We start from the raw sequence: 24394 nt of genomic DNA, 5'->3' as shown, positions 1-24394 counted from the left end.
ATCGGTACCCTCTCAACGGGGGGAGAATGTTACGCCATGCGGCTTACCATAGGTCATATTCTTAACTATCGATAGCGCCACTATAATGTCGCAGACGGATCGTCGCGTCTGCCCGGCAAACAAACATTGTAGTGGCAAGCGCGTGGTTCATTAAGCAGGGCGACTTCCAGAAACGTCGACTCGTGGCCCGTATTTTACCTCGCAGTAAAAGAATGTGGCGTGATCCGAACGTAGTGGGGGTCGCCTTCCAGAAAAAACGAAAAAAATCGAAAGGCGTTCAGAACTTTTCGAGAAGTCGAACCGTCAACACATGTGGTATGTCGCGCATTACTTATCAACCAAAACGCAGTTACATTTTTTTTGTTCCTTTTATATCTTTCTAGTTAATAAGTTGTTGAAATAAACATTAATTTATTTGTGTTAATTCTGTGGAATTTCATTGAACTACCCTTATTATCATAATCGAAATAAGGGGATCGATCAGTTCGTGGCGTCGATTATTTAATCGTAACGGGAACTTACAACTCTCGTTGACGTGCTATCTCGCGATCGCGTCTCTCCGCGAACGGTCGAAACAAAATGATTCACTAAAAACTGTCCTGAATTCCTAAGAATTTATTTACCGCAAAACTGACAAAGTGTTTATTTAAAAAATGAGGTTGAAGGTAGTCCTTTTCTTTCATTTCATTCATTTTCATTTTCTTTCTTAAGTATGGCTAACACAATATCTAATCAATTAAAATTTTATATTTTCACGTGAAAAGTTTCTTTAGATAATTATTATCAACATGATGACTAACTCTTACGGATTAATACGTGTCTGTAGGGCAATCCGGTGGACTTGATCGGCTTTTTACTTCGAAAGTTGAGTAATCGGTGTCGCTTTCTTACGCATCTTTGAACTGTATAAATGTTTTAAAATTGTTTGATCCAGAATGTACCACACCGGACAATCAAGAAGGCAGGTGCCTTGACTACAGAAAATGTAAACCTCTGCAAGAAATATGGCAGATACAGTACCGTACAGCCACCGATTTTTATAGACGATCAGTGTGCAGATACCAGGGCAATGTTACGATCGTTTGCTGTCCGAACGATCCAAACAAAGAGAAGAGAGAAATTTTAATAAAAACTGTGTACAAGTATAAGGCTTTGCGACCACCATACTGTGGTTTTAGCAACGTCTCTCATACCAGGGTGGTCGATGGTAAACCAGCTGAACTTGGTACGTTTTATGTCTTTCTTTCCGATTAATAATAAGCCATTTACTGCAAAGAATGAACTTTAAAGGCATTAAACAGCACATCAATGTACATTTCAATTAGACTAAATAATAATGCTATGATTTCATCGGTAGTAACTTTACTTATTAACTTGAATTATTTCTTTCTTTTACTTCATGTTAGGAAGAGTATCTTTTTGCTTGAAATAAAGAATTGATATAGGAGTAATAATATGGATAGAGATCAAAAACTGTTAGGGCAGAAATTACACGTTTGAACTTTATAGTTCAGTATAGTTCAAATAGAAATTATATAGAATTATTTGATAATTTGCATTCCACTGGAATAAAAATTTAATTTCTGTCTTTATCAAATCTGTATTTCAGAGTATTTGTACGTATGTACTTATCGTCTGCTGTATGATCGAATATCGAATAGGTAATAATCGTTGTTACTCGTTATGTGAGAAAAAATTATGTATATTCACAACTATGACTATTGCATTTTAGGCGCTTGGCCATGGATCGCTGCATTAGGTTTTCGTAATCCCCGAAACCCAGACAAACCACTATGGAAGTGCGGAGGTTCCCTGATATCGGCTAGGCATGTTTTGACCGCAGCACATTGTGCACATATGGATGGAATAGAAAACATACACAATCATAATATTGCCATTCTTAGATTGGTGGAGGAATTGCCATTTTCGAGTAAGTCCTCAAATATATATATATATATATATGCTATTGAGTATTACTGAAGTATCATATCCTGAAATTTCTTACTGTACACATATATTGTGTCATAAAGCATGTACAATTCTTTCTCATACTTTTGGTCATTCGTTTCCTGCATTTTCATTTATTCTTTTATTTTTCAGGGTACGTATATCCCATTTGTACGAAAGAGCCCCTACGAAAGAGCAACTTCGTCGGCTATAACCCCCTTGTTGCTGGATGGGGAGCATTAAGATATAGTAAGTGATATCAATTTTATAATAAAATTAAACAGTTCCAGTCTTAAATATCTTTCTTATTTTCTTCGTAGGACGACCACGACGTAATGCATTAATGGAAGTACAAATGCCAGTGATTAAGAACGCCGAATGCAAAATAGCTTATTCCAAATTTCCTAATGCACCTGATATCACTGATGGTATAATATGCGCCGAACATGCTCAGGGTGGAGAGGATTCTTGTACGGTAATTAAGTTACAGAGTTACTACAAACTATACGGTATCTGAAGACACGTTAATTCGAATTAACATCAAATCGACGTCTTAAACATTAGAAATAATAGATAAACACAATTTAATAATCTTGCCCACTTCTCACACCTCATTGTGGTATTTAATCTAATTTCCTTCTAATCTTAGTTTTGCTCAAAATACATATAACATGTACATTATAAATTGGAGTATTTCAATACACAAATCAATAGAAGATTATTACTGTATATAAGTATAATTTCAATACAATTCGATCGATATATTTCGGTATCTTTGATTAAAAATTTAACGATCCTTTCAGGCTGACCGCGGCGGACCACTGCTGATACAACATGAATGAACCTCGTATTTAATAGGTATTGTGTCTTATGCTTATAAGTGCGGCACAGCTGGGTATCCCAGCGTTTACACTAGGGTCACATCGTACCTTGACTTCATTCTCCAAGCGATGCAATAATATGATATTACTGTTCCATAAATATCATTGTGTAAAAAACGTAAAGTTGGATTTTCTTATTGTGGAGATAAGAAACAGCTCAAACTTACATTGTTTTGTACGTTACAAATTATAGGCTTAAAATGTACGAAATGTAACTTTGAAACGACACTAATTTTTTACGCACGATAAACCTCCACGACTTAGGTATGTAAAGATGATAAACGTATATTAATTCTATTAATTTGGTAATAATAAACCAACTTTCTGAGAAGTTCTGTAAATTTCGTTTCTGTTGTATCAAGAGAATAATGGAATATTCCACTTAGATCGTATACTTCTTGTATGTACATACAAAATTTTCCGGCTAATCTAAAACACTTCATAAGATAGAGAGCTTCTGGAAATTCGGACACAGAGAGTGCATAAAATACAAGATAAGTCTCGTGTCTTTCAAAATTATTTTTTATTCGCTAAAAACGTCCTGTGTACTCATGCAATCACATGCAACCTTGAAACTTCACTTATTTTTTATCACTTTCCAATTCAATACACTGTTTCTGCATTTTTGACTATATGTAAGAGAAATTTCCATTCAGCCAAAGGTGTACTTACAGATTATAGATTCCTATACGACTCTCGGTAAAAATTTATCCGCACTCCAGATAGTTAAAACTTCTGTCGACCGTATTGATCCATCTGCACTCTTCGTATGACGTCAATATCTGTTCAGTGCTGCTGCGTAGGTTTCATTGTGTTACGTCGATTCGTTTGTGACCGTTGCGCGAGTAATAGCGCTTTGCAATGGCGATTTGCAGGAAAACGGTGCAGGATGCTGTGATTCGTTTCTTGCGGTCGGAGGTTTTGTTTGATGCCTATATTTATCAAAGATTTAATGCACATTATGGAGAAAGTGTTTTGTCACGAAGTGTGTTTGAATGGGCACAAAAGTTCAAAGAAGATCGCACAAGTGTTATGAAAAAACAGCTGGACGCCCGTCCACATCCACGATGACAACATTGAACGTGCTCATGAACTTATGCTCTATGGAATAGACGAGTGACGCTGGATAATGTGGCAAATCATTTGCAAATCAGCCACGGCTCTGCTTATGCAATAGTGCACGACAGATTTGGGTTTTAAAAAGTTTGTGCGAGATGGATGCCGAGAAAGCTGATGAAAAGGTGAAGACGACGATGCATTCGTGGTTCGCAGCTCAGCCCAAAACATTTTTTAACGAGAAAATACGAAGGTCCTTCAGCAAATGGACAAAGTGTATACAGAAATTGAGTGATTATGTCAAAAAATGATGTATGTCTTTTTTGACAATTGCTTAAAATAAATTCTACACCGACAGAGCGGGTAACTTTTTACTCACCCTCGTAAGACACTTAAATTTCCAATCTATTATGATGAATAAAAGAGCTTATACTATTAAATCTAATTGTATTTTGTTGCATGAGAGTACACGTGTATGTGATGTACATTACCTTTATATCCCCTTGAACGCTTCAATATTGCGCATATATACTATATTTTGTACAGCTTCTATAAAATTTTGTATGTTTGTTTAGGCTGTTAATCCAGAGGCTGGAGTACAAAGAAGTGGCACAATGATGTGGGCTGATGACATTTATAATTATCAAGGAATCACCCCTACATTCGCTCAGGTATATATCGTTGACTATAATGTATTTAACATATATGATTGTTAGAATATTAATAATTAATTTTTAATTCTATCAGAATTTTAACGAAACTGTCCCTTGGGAAGGAAGAACTGATACCTTGATATCACGGTTTGTACATCCTATATATACGACAAATTTTAGAACATTATATAACGAAGAACCAGATCGTCGTGGCCATGTGATGTGAATAAAAGGACTTGAATTTGATGATATTTTTATAATGTTAGATAACATAACTAAGTATCTTCACAGTAAGATAGGATGACATGGTTTACATGATCTTAATGTTGTTCACTTGAGTGATGATATTATAAGGAAAAGTGTAATATCACAGGTAGGATGATTCATAATTTAGAACTACTAACTCATGTATGTATTAAAAATTAAAGAAATATATTAAATTTTATAGGATATTTATGTTTAGTAACCAGTAATTCAGAGATTGGTATTCATTACTATATATTGGTATTCGTTACTATAACGAGGCTGTAGAAACGCACCCTTCCTTCTTTGCAAATGGTCCTGTATTTATGTCTAAGCCGAAACTGGAACCTCTGAATAATTTAGATTTATTCTTGTCATTTTCTAAAATACTTATCTACAGTATACCATAAGGAATGATACCGTATCACACCTAATCAAGTGCCTTAAGAAACATCAACAGGATATCACAGTAATCCCTTATCGACTGATATGTAAGTAAAAGTTATGTGTCATTGTTATACACAGTTATGTGTTAGTGTTATACACAGTTATTTATCATTTTCTATTAATTCAGTTGTAGCCACTACAATATCTATGACACCGGTAGTAATTATAAGATCAATAATGATGTTCTATAAGAGGAAATGATGATTAGGAACAAAAACTTACAGGTAAGTCAGAGTATATGTTATTTGCCATTTGAAAAGAAAGTTACTAACTTAGAATTTTTTGATAAATAATAATTGTGCAAAATATATTGGATTTCAAATTTGTCAAAAATTGAAATTTAAGAAGCATTGTAATAATATAACATTAATATTTTGATTTTTCAGGAGATATCATGCGGTGGATGGATAATATGTAAAAAATATTAAGCAGTATATGAATTTTCATATTGCGTAGAGATAACAAAATGAATTTTAAAAAATGTCGACATGGTAATAAGAAATAGCATCATGACAAAGAATATATAAACACAGTTTCATTTTTTATAAATAAAAATTTGTTGTTCCAGATTTTGAAATATAGTGAAACGTTTAATTAGTATCTTAATATCTTTAAATAATTATTATTTTAGAATCAATTGTAATTGTATCATACGTACTTTCGTGCAAGAACATATGTAATTTTGAAGTAGTTATTATTAGGAAATTGTTAGACGCGAACAGTATGCGAAAAGTTAGTATGCAGTGTAATAATTATCAATCAAAACACAAGAATTAAATTCTTGAGGAAAAAATTTCCGGAATTTCTTATTTACATGATTATAAAGAAATCCATAATAAAAAGGAGCTGCTTTCTAATACTTCTCTTCCTTGTAGTGCCTACGTTAATAATAACGAGGTTCGACTTTTTGTTTTTAGAGGGATACTGGAAAATTTGAAAGTACAGTACCATTGGGAAGAAAATCACGATATTGAAAACGATATTTGCAAGTAAATTTCCAAAAAATCTGTTTTCAAATTTTCGCTTTCTATTTCACATTAAAAGAAAGGGCTGCCTTCTTTCTCTGAAGACAAAACAAACATTCTGAATCTCGTATCAATGAATGATGTCAATAAGTTATTTTTCTTTTCAGATTGAACAATATTCCAGATTTATTCATAATTTCATACTACGCGAAGAATAGACTTTCATAGGTATATAAAGGAAATATTAAGTATAGGAAAACTCTTTTTCGTTGTAGGTGACATATGCTTCACGGTTGAGCACATGTATTTTTGAACACATATAAATGAAAAAGTACTCTTATGGAGAAAAAGAATTGATACCTTCGATTGACATTAGATAATGTATATAAACTTATGAACAATCACTATCAGTTTGTATTTTAGGTGCACACGCAGATTTGTTGGAGTTCTTATAAAATGTACATCCTGTACGAACGTTTTATTCTTCCAAATTTTACGATACTATGTCTCATATAATAACTATATGGATTAAACGTAATATAAATGATCCGAAAATAGACTCGAACGACATTAATTGTCTTTCTATTTATACCAATATCGAAAATACAAGTAAAGCTGGAGCAGTAGGATGCAAGAATGGACTATTTATTATTTTAAACCAAATCATAGCATATTCAGAATGCACAGTATTATCATGAAATGTAAATGAATCAGTTGTAAACGAACGATTTTACTGTAAAATCATTGCCTCCTTTTTTCATCTGAAATATAGCAGCAATGAGTACATTCTTTTAATATATAATAAAACGAGATATATTTTATAAAGTTACATATGTCATCACTGGTAACTGTTATCTCGTATGACACCAAATATACCGTTAGTATGGAATGATATTTTTATGAAGATGTACTTTAATGATAGATTTTATGAATGAAACGTTATATAAGAAAAATTATCTCTTGTTATTCTATGAAGTGTAGTAGCTAATGAAGATTAATTTTACGAAGTATTAGAGCAAAAGAGAATTAAAAAATTAAAAAGATCTAAATAAGATTGTTCGTGTGGCTTAATTATCTCAATTGTGGTACACCACTTGTTACATTCTAACTAATTAGCGCTAAACAATAACTTGCAAATATTAAAGATATTAACACCTTAATATTAACACCTAAAGGTTTTCAGGAAATTTTATAATATTTGATTATTGTATATCTAGTCATTGATTGATAAAATTTCTTGTATAAGCATAGATCGAGGTTGACGTCATACGCAGATTGCATATCATTGACAGGTATCGTTTTAATTTATTTTATGGCTAGAATCATTTGAATATTATACGAATAATTATTTCCATTCGAACGATTAATAAATCACGTACCTATAAAAGATATATTATGAAAAAGACGTGACGAAACAAAAAAATATTGGAAATTCCGTTGTCATTAGATCAATTATTTTTGCAATGATTTTTATTTCCATGTAATTACATATGAAATGGGTAATTCATTAACATCTCCTCGAATCGAATATAATTCGTTACACTTCACAACGATTCAAATAATGGACGGGAAATATATAATAACTTTCCTGTCCTTGCGTTAAAATAGTACTGTACAAATCAGATGATACAGGAAATACCCAAAAAACCCAATTACATCCACATTGCATGACAGCACACTTGCAATGGATTTTTGTGATTTCAATGTCACAGACAATGACACAACTAATCAGAACACGTTCGAGGCTATAGACATTGAAATTACCGCGTGTTTAATACGTTTAAAGCATAAATCTAAATTTCACGCGACTATTTCTTTGTACATTGTGAAACTCTTAAATTATCTTAATCGAATAAATAATCCTAATGTAATAAAACATCTTGAAATAGACCTAGATATCTGAAACAGAAACTCGAAGGATAAGAAATCCTAAAAGGTACTAATCCTAAAATAACAAACTCCTAAATAATAAACAAGTGATAAAACCTGTTATAAATAATAAAGCTTACCTGGAATAATCAAATCCTAACTAATCGAAAATAAAATAAGGCAAGCAATTCTTAATCTTTCAAGTAATTTTTCCGAAAACACAGAAAGATAGAGAAATTAAAAAGACGCAGCACAAATTGCAGCACAATGAAAGTTTCAGAGCGATGAATACGATCGTATTAAACTAAATAATTTTCAAAAGTGAAATTACACTGAAACGTATATCGATGATATTTGTCATTTCTACGATCTGTTTCGCTTGATCGTGTTTCTTTTCTGATGTAAATTCAATTTATAATACGAACTAAGTTTCCTTTATTATTATTAGTTCTGCGTCTTTTTAATTCGTCACTTCTTTTATTTCAGAACAATGACGGGCTCCAAGATGCTGTTCGGATGTTTGGCGTTAATTGCTTTTCTGCATCCATTAGTTCACGTTTGTACTTCGAGTAGTACAGCTCAAGGTTTGTACTTCGAGTTGTCTTTTTCCATGCACTTCAAATTCCAATACGATCTGGTCACGTGGCCTTCGTACAATTTCGAAATTTTACCTGTTTGGTAATCGTCAGTGAAAAAAGAAGTTATGCGTGACCTCAACACATTGAAACAATTTTTATGATTTTTTATTTGCCGGTTGGTCAGCAAGTTAATGGAAAAATTTCACTTAACTATTCGCGTTAATTTCTTCGGTTTAACTTTTGGGAAATGCTTCGTTAGCTTCGGGAATATTCCAACGATTCGTTTTACGTACAAAATAAGCATGATAAATATTACATCGCGATAATGTAATATCGGAATATATTAAAGGTGTAATTTTGTCCGATTAATTATAATTTATTAATAATGGATTGAAAATACAGATATTAGTTAGACAGAGAAACGATGTTTGATTAACAGGAAAACTAAATGCAACGCTCGTATTTACAACAAATAACTTGACAACTATTTGGTAACTCTCTCTCTCTCTCTCTCTCTCTCTCTCTCTCTCACTAGCAACTCTAACACTCGACAACACTCGCAACTCAATTCTAACGACTCTATGCTTCGACGTCTCGATCAACTCTGATTCTCGCAACACGCACACTTTTCGATTCGCCTTGGATAGCGAAACCGTCCTTCTTCTAACGCGTTTTTAAAACGCGATGGCGCTATCACTTTCTAAAAGCGTCGTCTTTACATTTCCGATGGCCACGGGCACATCCGACTGCCAGATATACAATGTATTATAAGAGTATCATTACCATACTTTTCATGAAAAGAGCAATTTTTCTTGATAACTATACTCTGTAACATAGATTGAAGTCGCTGATTTGATCCCTCTGATATCGTTGTCTTATGAGAGTCTCGCCTGGTCTTGATTGGTTCTGTTGACTCTTATCGTTATGAAAAATCGATTCGTTGTGTACCTTTTTTGTATAGAGAATTATTTTGTGGTAGAATATAATGTTGTAATATTTGTGGTCTTTACTTTACTAATTTTGTCACTGAGCCGCTCTTTGGTTCGTTGAGCGATTCATACTCCGCATATATTCCGTACTTGCTTCGCTTGGTACTTTTATAATTTTCGCAGTTACAATAAAAAATTTAATTCTTAACAGATTAAAGATTTAACCTCTTGCTTTATAGTGTACAATAATTTTTTTTTTTTCGTATAGGTTATGTGATCCATAGTTTGAGTAAGTAGTACATATATATATATATATATATTTCCTCCCACTGCGATGATCGCACTATATTTCATATATATATATATATATATATGACAGATATATATATATATATTTAGACAGATTAACACATAACACTTCTTATATATAAACATCAATTCGAAGTTATCAGCTTGGAGAAATTGGTCGATTAATACCTGTAGATTGTCTGTCTCGATGAAAGAATTAAAGAGAGCAAAAACATGATAATGCCGCTAATATAATATTCCTTCTTTCTTGTATCTGTCTGCCTCTCAGGTCGTTTTACTAATTACAATAAGTAATTTCGACTTCTTTGCGCTCTCTTTTAACGCATTCGAGACCGAAAGAAATTCATATCAGTCAGTAGGCAAGGGTATAATATACATATTTTATATATAACTTATGTAGTAATGTATATATCATGTTAATTTCATATTTTTTTCAATATAGAATTATTATATATATATATATATATATATATATATATATAACTGTACATAATACGTTATAGAATAACATAGTATATAATTTTATATTTTAAAAATATGAGGCATACTATTTAAGATTGTCATCGATTTAAAATCAAAGTATGAAAAGGATACCCTGGAGAGAGTAAAACACAGAATCATTCCAACTAAACATTCAGATCGTACCGACACCTAGGTATCGTTTTACAATTAAATCTCGGTCTCGAATGGATTAAAATGAAATACATACTTGCAGCTTCAACATCTTCAATATCGAGGAGATTCAAACTTTACAAATAAAAGCGGCCTGTTCCCCTTTCCACGACAGACTCTCATACCATATCCGCTCTTATCCAGGCTTTTACTTGAAACCAGCAATGCGTTCATTTACAATTTAAATTTACCCGGACCATCTACTGAATCGTCAGCCTTTTATAAATATATAATGAACCCAGAACATGTGCCTGTGCCCCTGGTATCGATGTTCGGCTTGTGATGTTCGTACCGGAACCTTCGCACAATTTCAATTTGTCACGCGTGAACATCGATTCTTCCAAGGGTCTCAGCTTTATGCGGCTAAATCCTTTAGAACGATTAAAATGATACTAATGATATGGTATTTTTTACAAAGATTTAACATATCCATAAAATAGGAAGTTTCGTGCTCTCCTATTTTATATTAATTATAAATTAATAAGTTTTATATGTGTTATTTATAGATCTAATAAATTTTGTATTGGTTTACAGCAGGTGCTCCGGGTATAAACAGACGACAAACGAACAAATAGAAATTCAAACTATTGTCGTTGTTTAACTCGCATGGGACTATAAGCTCGAATTGGACTTAAACGTTACGATCGTCGAGAATAATTACTATGTGTACCCTGTACGACGGGCAGAGAATCTTAAGTTATTAACGGCAATTCCTTTGTGCATAATTCAGGTTTATTAACAACCTGTAATGGATAATCATCGATGAACTCTTTTTGAATAAAGTTTACATTTATAAAGCAAACACTATAAAATACGACAGGACAATTGTAATCGATAAATGACATTTTATTAGGATATTATAAGAAGCTAAGATATCGAGGTACATTAAAATTGAGTCCGCTGCAACCCTCATGACATTTAAAATCCTACGCGTATATTGAGTAAAGTTGTTATATTAAATATAATCATATTAAATACAAGCTCGTCCGCTGGATTCCCAAATTATTTGGTTAAATACTTTGAATACGAGAATACCGAGTGTTAACAGTAGTAAATCCTCTATATGGTATGTCTACTTTGCTATCTTGAATAGGTAAATAACATTTCACTTTAACGCATTTAACCAATATTAACATTTAACATTTAACCAATATTATACGCATATGCACATAATGTTACTGTTACATATAATGATATATACGTAGATATACACGTTAATTAAATCCTCTATATGGTATTTTTATATCAGTATCGTAAACATTGTAAACCGGAAATCTTTTATTACACACGTACATATACAGTCAATATTATTGTTACATATAGTGATACATACGTTGATCCACACATTAATTAAATCCTCTATATAGTTTCTCGAGTAGTTCTCTTCAATACCGTTATATCGATGAACTCTTTTTGAATAAAGTTCACATTTATAAAGCAAACACAATAAAATACGACAGGACAATTGTAATCGATAAATGACAGTTTATTAGGATATTATAAGAAGCTAAAATATCGAGTTCTAATTGTGAATATCAAGCGCTCGTCGTTCGATGAGATTACCAATATTTTCTTCCTGCTCCTCTACATGGCGCTACGCAGGACTCGCTTCTGAGCACGTCTTTCTCGTTGGAGGCTTAATCTTTCTTTTCTTTTCCAGTAGAATTTTTACACAATTCTTTCTCCCTTTTATCATTAAATTACCTGTAATTCTTAACGATCTTTAATCTTTGTCGCTTCTTCCCTATATATATATTTTTGTTTACTTTTCTCCGTAGCGAATTTTGTCTTTCTGACGCAGGATTAGGTTCCTGGACTTAGGGAGTTGCTACACGCCAGCTCCACCATGGCGACGGCATTCACTAGGCAGCCTAGATAGCCACCTTTCAGCTCACGCTTCGGGACACTTTTTTCGCTGAGATTCTCCGCGATGAGGCATGAAAGCAGAGACCACCGTCTGCGGAGGCATGATTATTCTATTGTTCCTTTTAACGAGTAATCGTTTTACTCGAGTCCTCTTACTAAACCGTAAGTACAAAAGACTATTATACTTAGATAGGTACTTGGTCTCAAGAACCAACTTATTTTGGTCTTTCGATTAAGTTCTTAATTAAATGCTCAATTAGATATTCATAAATATATCTTCATAATATTTCCCTCATCTATTTCTTTGACATTCTAGCAACCTCGTTAAGACGTCCGCCACTTCAACTTCTATCTACAAGTGGCAAAAACTGAAGCTGACCTTCTTCATGGAGAAACATGCCGGAAATGGCATCCGCACGTGTGAATAATTATACTCAGTGTCCAGGTAGTTCTTTCGATCATCCGATAGAAGTCGTTTCTGTTTTTCAGAGTTCGTTCACGCCTCCAGAATGTAAAAATATCCAAGGAAGTACCATTAGGAAGCAATGAAATTCAGAGCTTCTGTGGTTATTCCTTTTTCTGATTGTTTCTTTTCTTTGCCCAAAATGGATGATTTCTATATCAAATTGTTTATTCGTATTTTTTTTAATATTCCTTGAGATTTTCAATCAACTCGATTTCGAATTTCTTAGCACCCGATCTTCTGGTTGACGTCGTTAAGAAAGAGGAACGAGTGCACAGGAAGCATGGTCGGCGTGAGCATGATTAGATCTGCCCGATGACCTTGCCAGTGATAATAGCGGTTCGTTAAGGTGGTTGCAGTCTTGGTTTGCTTCTGTTTCGATTTCCAGCGAACTCGTCAGCCGGCATGGCTTCAGAGATGCTCCCCCTGAAACAAGTCGAAGGGAAATAATTAATGGACTCTCTGTTCGATTGTACGTGGATGACAAGCTGACCGTAAAAAGAAATATACAAATACGATTAGAAAATATAATCCGAACCCCTTTCGGTTTGATCTGAAGGTTTCTTTTTCTAGACGGAACCAAAGATTCTTATCTGGTTTATGGTGAGCTAAGGAACTCTTTGAAAACAGCATTTATAACTTTCGAAAAAGAGACAGGTATTTCTTGCGCGAACAATTGAATAATTAATTCGTTCTCTAAATATCCTTATTTGTTGTTCCTAAAATACATAATGATTGGAAGCTTCTTACGGGAAGCGCAATCAGCCGCTGATATCATTGAAGTCGAAACGCCATTAAAACCATATTACGATTCGCATGTGACATGCTCCATTCATGAAAACACAAAAGTAATAAACACGTACAAATCAACGAAATAAATCCTCCGAGAACGAGACGTTACAGGAATTATATCATTGCGAGGATACAAAAGACTTGCTCATGAGCTACTTCCTTCAAGTAGTCGAGCGGTGTATTTTCCGGTCGTTAACTTCCATATAATGGGATATTAAAGAGTACGGATACAACGCTGCTATTTTTCAACTGTTCATTATCAAATTACGCAGCGGGAATCGTTGCAACGACAAAACTGTAACGACTCGTACCTGCGTATCTCCCATTTAGCTGCGGTAAAAGCTGACTTATCTGCGTTTTTTTTTCACTTCCTCGTTACGGAAACCAGGAAAAGTGATTCACAATACAGTTTCTAACTGTACTTCTCGCGATTCTTTCTTAGAAACAAGCAATTGCTTCTTTTCAATTTCCTAAACCTTTAATAAAACAGTCCATTCCTTGAATAGAAATTAACTTTAAAACTTTAGGCGCATACGTTGTACGTATCGTGTGTATGTATTTTGATTTGAAAAGAAACGCGGCAAACGCCTTTGAAAAGACGTTAGGTTTTCAACACCTTAACTAACTTAATTCCAGCGAGTCGTAGATCTGCTGCATCTCCAACATCTGAATATCCATCTTTTACAATGACTTGTTCTCCAATTTATTAAAATTACATCTCTCCCGTTGCACCGACCTTCTTTAAAGGTTCCCGCGGCAGGTTGAACCCGCATCACGTATCTTCCCTCTTCCTTCCACCCCCTGTTCCCTTTCTCTTTCTATCGGACGGGAAGAGCGGGAACGCTTAAAACGCGCGAATCACGCGAGCGCCTCACGATTTGCGAAACATCACGTGAAAATCACCGATCCGATCTCCGTGCGCGCGGTGCACCGTGGGGGTAACGATTAAATCGACAGGATATACTTTATTGGCTATTCCGTTATTACAGGCTGTAGCTGACGGGGAAATAGTCATTATGGATCGATGAACTCCATTGTAACAACGCACCTTCGAATTGCATCGGAAACGCTTCTGTATTGCGTCCACCGTATAACCTATCATCGTCTGTTTAGGGTAAATCAATGGATCGGAAGTTACGTTTCTATGTTTCTCGCCTGTCAGTATAACACTGTGCAAGAGATACAGCAAGATCCTAAAATCATTCGAGTACAAGTAGCGTAAAATGGTCGTTTAAATTTCAATAAATTAACTATTCATACGTTAATTGTACGCGGTCAGGATTAAGGGGTACGGCGATGGAGAAGATTTTGTTAGCTAGATGTTGAGTAAATAATCGAAGATGATAATTTTATAAATATTTCGTATTTATGATGATGGAAAAGATTTAATTTGAGTTACGTTACGTTTGAATAAGATAGACTTTTCCAAGAGTGGAGGATTTGTAGAGATAGTGGACGTAATAGTAGTATGATTTAATACTTGATGTGTCTTTTTTTTCTTTGACATATAGGTCACTGTGGGGAGTAATATTGATCTAGATATAACTATCTTTTCTGAGAAGTACGTATATGCTTATGGGAACTATGTTTGGTTAATCAATAGAGCCATTCTTTTGAGAAATTGAATCTAGAAGAATTCGACGATATTTTGCCTTGTTTCAATGGTACATCATTTTAAAGAAACGCCTGCGATTATAGTATATAATTGCACATAGGTATATGCAAAATTGCATTTTCAAATAATTAAATCAAAAATATAGATTTGTTAAAGATCTTTCCTTTTTAATCAAATTCGTCCAACAACCCCATTCTCGTCAAACATAAAATGAACGGTGCCTTTCTCAAAGAAACAAGAAGAAAATTGCTGTCGTTCTAAAGTTCTTCTCCATTGCTAAACTACCGTTCGTGTTTCTAGTTACACTCCAATTATTCGATTGTAAGAAGCAAGCAATCCCTCCATCCAAGCGCTAGATATAGTTTCTCGAGTAGTTCTCTTCAATACCGTTATATCGATGAACTCTTTTTGAATAAAGTTCACATTTATAAAGCAAACACAATAAAATACGACAGGACAATTGTAATCGATAAATAACATTTTATTAGGATATTATAAGAAGCTAAGATATCGAGTTCTAATTGTGAATATCAAGCGCTCGTCGTTCGAGGAGATTACCAATATTTTCTTCCTTAACAATATTAATTACGAAGTTTCGATACCGTTTATGACATTAAGATCTCTTGATAAAGTTGTATCGTTAAAATCTTACTGTTCCTAGGGAAAATATATAGTTAATATATATAGTTAAATATATATAGTTAAAACCGGAATATATATAGTTAAAACTTCCAGAGGAGCATCTCGCAGACAAATTATTGATTGTTAGTGTCGATTGACTGTAATCGATATTTGGTGCGTGAAGTTGTATGTTTCGTGAACCTGCGTTGATGCAGGGATTCTGTTGCAAATCATAAACTAAAGAGCCACTGGTCAAGGTGAAAGAGGTTCAATAAATCCAGTGTTAGTGTAATTTGACACTTTATGTGCACCGGGTGTATGCAAACAGAGTTTGATGTTCTGAACACCACGGTTGTAAGATTTTATTGAGACCCCAGTATTGTATCCGCACGGTGTGACCCTCTGTTGATGATTGCCCTCTCCACCAGCCGTTTAGTCTCATCTGTCTATCGTGCCTTACCGGCCAGGGAGTTTCCCTAACATCTGAGATATCAAATTTGCAGCTCGGAGAGGACAGATAATTCGGAATATCCCAAAGAAGGGCAAGGTACTGGCCGAGCCCCAAATCACTTACATAGAATTACTTACATAGAACAATCACTTACATAGAATTTTTTTTTCTTTTTTCTTTTCTTTTCTTTTCTTTTTTATTTTCTTGTTGAAATTATAATTAATTCTCACGTCGAGAATTTTCAGTTACTTTACTTAGTATTATGCAATGTTAGCTGATTATTAATAATAAGTTAAGACTTATTATAGATAAATATAATTTACTCACATAGAATAAATTCATTTAATTAATTATGAGATTAATTCACTTACATAATTATGACATACAAGTAAATTTTATAACCACAAATTTTTAAATGTTATACTTTGAATCTGTTCTTACATTTAATTTTAATTTTAATTTTAATTTTAAAAAAAACCTTACAGCCAGTACCTCTAAAATATTCGATAAAAATTCTGATGAAACATTAATTGAAACATCTAAACGCAACAGAGAATGGATATAATTATACAATTTTCCAATATTTCAACATTCATTCATGTACACCGATTTTTATTATCACATTTGTTTCATATCTGAAGAATATGTATTTGTTGGCATCAAAATATTCTCTGTTTCAATCCTTGGTCATTTTAGATCGAGACTTCAAAATCTTCTTGATTAAAATTCTTAAATTTTTTTAAATGAGAATCATTAATTAGAGGACAAAAAGTTGTTTCAATTATTTGAACATTCTGCTATTCATACAATAACATATTTCATTTTAAATTAAAACGAGAATAAATACTATTGTGTATAAATTTAATAGAACGACACACGTGATTTGTAGTCAACACTGTGACAGTTTGTGCAATTACCTTTTAATCGAGTGGAAACGAGAGCATTTTCAAATTTCTATTAACCAACGGTATTATCAATCAATTTTAACAATGATTGAAGGTTGCAAAATTAAATATAAAATGATTTATTAATAGCATACGTAGTGTTAAATTTGCAAACAAGCAGCGTATCTTTTAAGAATAATAAAGACACCAGAAAATAAAGATAATATTCTAATTACATTGCAAATTAATGAATAATTTAAGAAATGTATTTTTGTTATATTAATGTATCACAGATTCTAGGTAAAGTATTAATTTAATTTACTTATTACTTAGGAGATTGTATTTGAAATATAATTACAATTTGTAAGGTGTAATCAGCACACCTTTAAGCTAGTAGATATTTGGTAGCAGTTCTCAAGTCTTTGTGCAATATAGCACAATTGAGTTTAACCGAGTTTAATCCCTTTGACCAGCCAGCTTCCAATTTCATTTATGGCATAATCTCCTGACAATTTCATGCCCTTCAGAAGAAACACAATGTCCTATTATCGTTTTGTGATCGTTGAATATGATCACTCTAGCTTTTTAATCTCCTTTCTATGTATGATGCGGGTATACCGTTTTCTGTTGTTTTTAGATTCAAGTGACGAAAACTTATGAAATGATATTTTAAGTTTAAACTGATCAATTAATTTAATTAATTGATTTATTGTAGCAACAATGGTAAATTGTTTAAATAGAGAAAGAAATTTACAACGAAAAATGTATGAATGTAATATTTGAAATCTAAAATGATAAATTATTGTGCGAAAATAATAAAACTCGCAATGTTAGCACATGGTCTCATTAGAACGTGTTTAACGAGCGTAGCGTAGGCGTGAAAATGAAAACGTTGAGACTCTCGTGGTGTAAAAAGGCTAAATTCCTCATAAAAATACAAGAAATGAGAGGGAACGTTCGCCCTTGAACACATAAAACCAAAAAAAAAAAAAAAAATAGAAAAGGAAAAAACCACAAATTTTAGTGAAGCTATTTTACTGAAACTTATTATATCATTTTAACAGCAAATATATAAAACGTTGAATTATTTCCTTTCACGCAGAGCAATTTTATTTCAAATTTCTAGCTTCAGAATGATAATTACGTATTTGTAATTATCAACAAGCTTTAAAAATATGGAATATTCAGCCAGATGAAATATAGGTAAAGTATTTAGAAGAAAAAAGATTGAAATGTTTTATGTAAAACGATTAAATTAAGTGGTTGAGTTTGAAAATTTGACTCGGTTTAATAATTCAATGGAAAAAATATTCGCCCTATGAAGAAAAATTCATGTTCCTGTCGATATATCGGCGAGGTGCTCCTCTACTTTCGACTGCTCTGCAATTCAAATGCAATACTCGAATATACATGGCGAAAGAAATGGAAATTGAGTAATTTAAGGGAACCAATTACTCTCGCGTCGACGTAACTTCAAAATGTTTCACGTGTCGGTGTTTGCGAAATGAAGTTCGTCGTTATCCGATTAACACGCTTGCAGATGCGTTCTTTTTGTTGCAAAGTAAATGAACAAATTGTGAACAAATAATGTTTACAATTACATCAAAATTAATGTCCTAAACTTTACCAAGAATTATTAAAAATCCCTGCGTATTGCTTACGTAATGTTGATATTGAGTAGTACCATACATAACCTCAACATTATGATACTTACAAACATCGCTAAACAAGTAGTGCGGACGATGTCGAGTAAGTATTCACTATGTAAAAAGTATTTATAGATAAAAAGTATGGGAAATATATAACCGAATGTATTTAACTTTTCCAACATTTTAGCATTTCGCTTGGCGTTGGTACAACTTGAAGTAAATGAAGTAAAACGCAAAAATGTAGAGCGGGCAGTTTCCTACATTTCTAGCGCAAAAGAGCACAATGCTGATATTATAGCTCTTCCTGAATGCTTTAATTCACCATATGGAATACGTAATAATTTGTTTTTTTTTCAATAATTTACCATGTGTGTAACAACTATATAGAAAAAAGTAAAAGTAGATAAATTACCTTACCGTTTATACTTCCATAAAGATTGTGAATTGAGTCGAGAATATAGGATTTCCCCATTTTCATGATTATCGTGATTTTTGTATAAATATATTTTTTAAGATACTAATAATTAGGTACTTATAAATTAGTATTATCAATTATTTTGCATTTATAATTCCGCCTCTAGTATAAGTGTTAATTGAAAACTAACTTTATGTTTCAAAAAGTACTAGCAAAGTCGTTGAGTAACAAGCCACTGATGCTAACACAAATAGCATTGTCGTAATTAAATATTTCTAAATATTCATTTTTCATTTTGAACCTGTAGAAACAATTTATTATATATACTATTAGCTAAGTAATTGCATATTTAATTAAGTCGAAATATAAAACTTAGTTATTTTGATAATTTAGAAAATAAAAAACTGACAAAAATTTCAATTTAATTTATGGTTGGAACAAAAGACAGTTATTTTTCATTAATTGAAATATTGCAATGCAGAGTACTTTCCAAAATACGCCGAGAGTATTCCTGATGGTGAAACGAGCGTTGCTTTATCGAATGCAGCTAAAGAAAACAACATCTATGTAGTTGGTGGTACGATGCCTGAAATAGAGGGCGATAAATTGTACAATACCTGTACTATTTGGGGTCCCGATGGAACTTTGATAGCAAAACACCGAAAGGTAAGTAATATATTCCTTTATGGCTTTGAATTTGAAAATATTGGGGTGAAGAAAGTGACTCTATCTAGGAATATACATTTAGGAATATACACAATTTAGGAATATACATATGTACATACGTATACTATAACCAATTCTATAATTTACGGTTTATAAAATACGTTATGATACGGGAAACGCTCATTTTTGTTGTAATGTGTAATATAAATTTTTCACATACGAAAATACTTATTTTTTCTCCTTTTTAAACATTATTAAATGATAAGATTTTTAAATAAAAGAAAGTGATAAAAACGCTGTCAGTTATTAAATAAAAAATAATTAAAGTTTAGGAGTTGGTAACTTTGATATTAAATTACAAAAGTTGCAGCAATAGAATTAGCGACTACATTTTTATGTTATTAGGTACATCTATTCGACATCGACATTCCTAATAAGATTACTTTTCGAGAGAGTGATTCACTCGGTCCTGGTAACTCCCTAACGACGTTCGATGTGAAGGGCTGCAAAATAGGTATTGGCATTTGCTATGATATTAGATTCGAGGAAATGGCACGCATTTATCGGAACAAAGGTACAGTAATTTAATCGATCAATACTTAACTAGCAAAAAATTAAATATCTTTCTTAAATATATTCTATATAAAATTAATATAATCTGTAACTCTGTATAAAAAGAAGCTTAATTTAAAAAACCAGTATATTTGCTGAAAATGAAACAAATAAAAGAATTAAAAGCACAATAAGAGGACTGCCCTCGCATATTCAGAAATGATGGAATGTGAACCGTGCAACTACGAAGTTAATTGGTATTCGGTGGCTTCATATTTCCTGCTTCTCTGGGTTAGGTTGCCAAATGCTGATATATCCAGCGGCATTCAATATGACCACTGGACCACTGCACTGGTCATTACTTCAGCGTTCCAGAGCGAATGATAATCAATTATACGTTGCTTGCATATCACCGGCTCGTGTTCCTTCAGCAAGTTACGTCGCATGGGGGCATACACAGTTGACCAATCCCTGGGGAAAGATTCTTTACGATTTGGAAACTCAAGAGAATATGGCAGTCACCGATATCGGTAATTTACAGCTTAAAATTAAAAGCGAGAGACCCATGATGTAATTAATTTTTAGTCTCGTTAATTTATCGATTTAGCCATCTTCCTCTGTATTTGTTGAATTTATTAGTAAGCATTACTTATTACTTCGTATGTTTCTTTTTTCTAACAGATCTAAAAGTTGTTGAGGAAGTAAGGGCTCAGATACCTACATTTTCTCAGAGACGTACAGATTTGTACGACACTGTCTGTAAGAAGGAGTAACTCTACACTAAAACAGAAAATGTTTTTTTATAATATTTCTACTATAATATCCTTTTTTTGTGAATTATTACTAATTTCTTATCATTTGTACTAAATGAATGACTCAATTAAGAAAACCAAAACGTTATAAATAATAATCTGTATATCTTGTGTATCAACATGTAATTGGATATTATAATAATATAGGAATGCTATAATAATATAGGATAATAATATAGGAGAATAATAATATAGAATAATAATATATAATAATAATATGCTTTTAAACACCTTTAATATCGATCACATAAATTGTTATAATTCACAATGATTACGCATACATAAAAGACCCCTTGATAGTAAAATTTACGATCAAAAGGCAATTACGTATCGTTTAACAACATTTAATTTATAACACCTTTTAAACATTTAGACAGATTAACACATAACACTTCTTATATATAAACATCAATTCGAAGTTATCAGCTTGGAGAAATTGGTCGATTAATACCTGTAGATTGTCTGTCTCGATGAAAGACTTAAAGAGGTCGTTTTACTAATTACAATAAGTAATTTCGACTTCTTTGCGCTCTCTTTTAACGCATTCGAGACCGAAAGAAATTCATATCAGTCAGTAGGCAAGGGTATAATATACATATTTTATATATAACTTATGTAGTAATGTATATATCATGTTAATTTCATATTTTTTTCAATATAGAATTATTATACATATATATAATAATATAATATATATATATAATAAATAATATAATATATATATATATATAATTGTACATAATACATTATAGAATAACATAGTATATAATTTTATATTTTAAAAATATGAGGCATACTATTTAAGATTGTCATCGATTTAAAATCAAAGTATGAAAAGGATACCCTGGAGAGAGTAAAACACAGAATCATTCCAACTAAACATTCAGATCGTACCGACACCTAGGTATCGTCTTACAATTAAATCTCGGTCTCGAATTGATTAAAATGAAATACATACTTGCAGCTTCAACATCTTCAATATCGAGGAGATTCAAACTTTACAAATAAAAGCGGCCTGTTCCCCTTTCCACGACAGACTCTCATACCATATCCGCTCTTATCCAGGCTTTTACTTGAAACCAGCAATGCGTTCATTTACAATTTAAATTTACCCGGACCATCCACTGAATCGTCAGCCCTTTATAAATATATAATGAACCCAGAACATGTGCCTGTGCCCCTGGTATCGGTGTTCGGCTTGTGATGTTCGTACCGGAACCTTCGCACAATTTCAATTTGTCACGCGTGAACATCGATTCTTCCAAGGGTCACAGCTTTATGCGGCTAAATCCTTTAGAACGATTAAAATGATACTAATGATATGGTATTTTTTACAAAGATTTAACATATCCATAAAATAGGAAGTTTCGTGCTCTCCTATTTTATATTAATTATAAATTAATAAGTTTTATATGTGTTATTTATAGATCTGAGGCGGATGAAAAGAGAGTGAGAGTGCGTTTCGTCCCGGGACTACCGGTGGACTCGTCAGTAAGGCTATGCCCGGTAGTCCCTGCCTTAGACGTAGAGGGAGTCTCGCTAGGTGCGGTATTTATATCAATCGCTCGTATATTCGACCGCTAGCGAGTTAGACAGACAGACTCGTTGTCGTCGTAGCCCTCTAGTGTTGGCGGTTGGTACCCGCGGATCGCCCGGGAGGTGTTGCGCCGCGTTGATGCCTCGACCTGTCGGCGTCCTGTTGATACCGATCCGCCACAGATCTAATAAATTTTGTATTGGTTTACAGCAGGTGCTCCGGGTATAAACAGACGACAAACGAACAAATAGAAATTCAAACTATTGTCGTTGTTTAACTCGCATGGGACTATAAGCTCGAATTGGACTTAAACGTTACGATCGTCGAGAATAATTACTATATGTACCCTGTACGACGGGCAGAGAATCTTAAGTTATTAACGGCAATTCCTTTGTGCATAATTCAGGTTTATGAACAACCTGTAATGGATAATCATCGATGAACTCTTTTTGAATAAAGTTCACATTTATAAAGCAAACACTATAAAATACGACAGGACAATTGTAATCGATAAATAACATTTTATTAGGATATTATAAGAAGCTAAGATATCGAGGTACATTAAAATTGAGTCCGCTGCAACCCTCATGACATTTAAAATCCTACGCGTATATTGAGTAAAGTTGTTATATTAAATATAATCATATTAAATACAAGCTCGTCCGCTGGATTCCCAAATTATTTGGTTAAATACTTTGAATACGAGAATACCGAGTGTTAACAGTAGTAAATCCTCTATATGGTATGTTTACTTTGCTATCTTGAATAGGTAAATAACATTTCACTTTAACGCATTTAACCAATATTAATCGGACAAAATTACACCTTTAATATATTCCGATATTACAATAACTTACTTTTTTCTACGTCAATGGACACGAAAGACGTTGAGTGAGGAATTAGAACAAGTGTGGATCGTTGGAAACCACTATGCTGCGGTCTACCATTCGTTTTACCCTATATATACCACGGAACAAAGGATAATTTTCACCGGCTTGGCTATGGCTACTGGTGTGGATCCAAGTATTCGGGCCATACTAGACGCTATGCAGAAGCAGAACGAAATCAAGTTAAGAAAACTGTTAAAGGAGACTATTAAAGCAGCGACTAGTCGGAGTTATCAGGGTAGTTTAGTTTCTAATAATTTGAACAAAAGCTTGGAGAAAACAGACGTTACTGTAGGAAATGAAGAAATGGTTTTGAAAGAATTTTCAAAAGAATTGCAGTCTAATGTAGAACATTCTTATGAAAAGAAAGTATCAATTGACACCGCTTCACAGGATTATATTTTCATTAAAACAGACTTAATGTTTGATGTCAATAGCTCAACAGAATACCAGAAAGAGTCTGTGAAACGAAGGAAAGAAGATATTGCAGTATTGTATAATGATTTGTCACCATCTTCGTCACAAGATACTCAAAATTTACAAGAATGGTTTGACAAAAAAAGTAAAAGTTTAGGAGAAGCAGAAAAAGATCATAACAAGAAGGATAATATTTCAATGAGAAATATTTTGGACGG

At 33.0% G+C, this 24394-nt stretch overlaps 1 protein-coding gene and 2 long non-coding RNA genes across 4 annotated transcripts; all 3 read left to right on the top strand.

The window, feature by feature from the left end:
• The first annotated feature begins 4604 nt into the window (after window positions 1–4604).
• LOC143303368 (uncharacterized) lies at window positions 4605–6819 on the top strand. The gene is made up of 3 exons (XR_013059566.1): window positions 4605–5271; window positions 5355–5451; window positions 5614–6819. It is a non-coding gene; the product is annotated as an uncharacterized LOC143303368 (long non-coding RNA).
• A 5429-nt stretch (window positions 6820–12248) lies between these two features.
• On the top strand, window positions 12249–13672 carry LOC143303345 (uncharacterized). Its single transcript, XR_013059529.1, has 3 exons — window positions 12249–12577; window positions 12732–12860; window positions 13108–13672. It is a non-coding gene; the product is annotated as an uncharacterized LOC143303345 (long non-coding RNA).
• Window positions 13673–18584: 4912 nt separating this feature from the next.
• On the top strand, window positions 18585–23528 carry LOC143303353 (omega-amidase NIT2-like). Of its 2 annotated transcripts, none has more exons than XM_076622744.1 (6): window positions 18585–18990; window positions 19078–19224; window positions 19787–19971; window positions 20377–20545; window positions 20820–21053; window positions 23083–23528. In XM_076622744.1, exons 1-6 carry the CDS (start codon window positions 18906–18908, stop codon window positions 23121–23123), a joined length of 861 nt encoding a protein of 286 aa, XP_076478859.1. In that variant the 5' UTR covers window positions 18585–18905; the 3' UTR covers window positions 23124–23528. The 2 variants fall into 2 exon arrangements, with proteins under 2 accessions (XP_076478859.1, XP_076478858.1); XM_076622743.1 differs by lacking the exon at window positions 23083–23528 and adding an exon at window positions 21205–21551 and having other exon boundaries at window positions 18591–18990.
• Window positions 23529–24394: the final 866 nt, after the last annotated feature.

This window comes from Bombus vancouverensis, chromosome 11, assembly GCF_051014615.1.
Source record: "Bombus vancouverensis nearcticus chromosome 11, iyBomVanc1_principal, whole genome shotgun sequence".
Lineage (NCBI taxonomy): Eukaryota > Metazoa > Arthropoda > Insecta > Hymenoptera > Apidae > Bombus > Bombus vancouverensis.
The sequence above is the reverse complement of the archived record's forward strand: the minus strand, read 5'-3'. Positions and strand labels throughout refer to the sequence as shown.

Coding starts and splice junctions, on each gene's coding strand:
- LOC143303353 (XM_076622743.1), top strand. CDS start 18,906: ATGTTGATATTGAGTAGTACCATACATAACCTCAACATTATGATACTT. Junction 20,546..20,819: donor ACGCATTTATCGGAACAAAG/GTACAGTAATTT, acceptor TCTCTGGGTTAG/GTTGCCAAATGCTGATATAT. Junction 21,054..21,204: donor TATGGCAGTCACCGATATCG/GTAATTTACAGC, acceptor TTTTTCTAACAG/ATCTAAAAGTTGTTGAGGAA.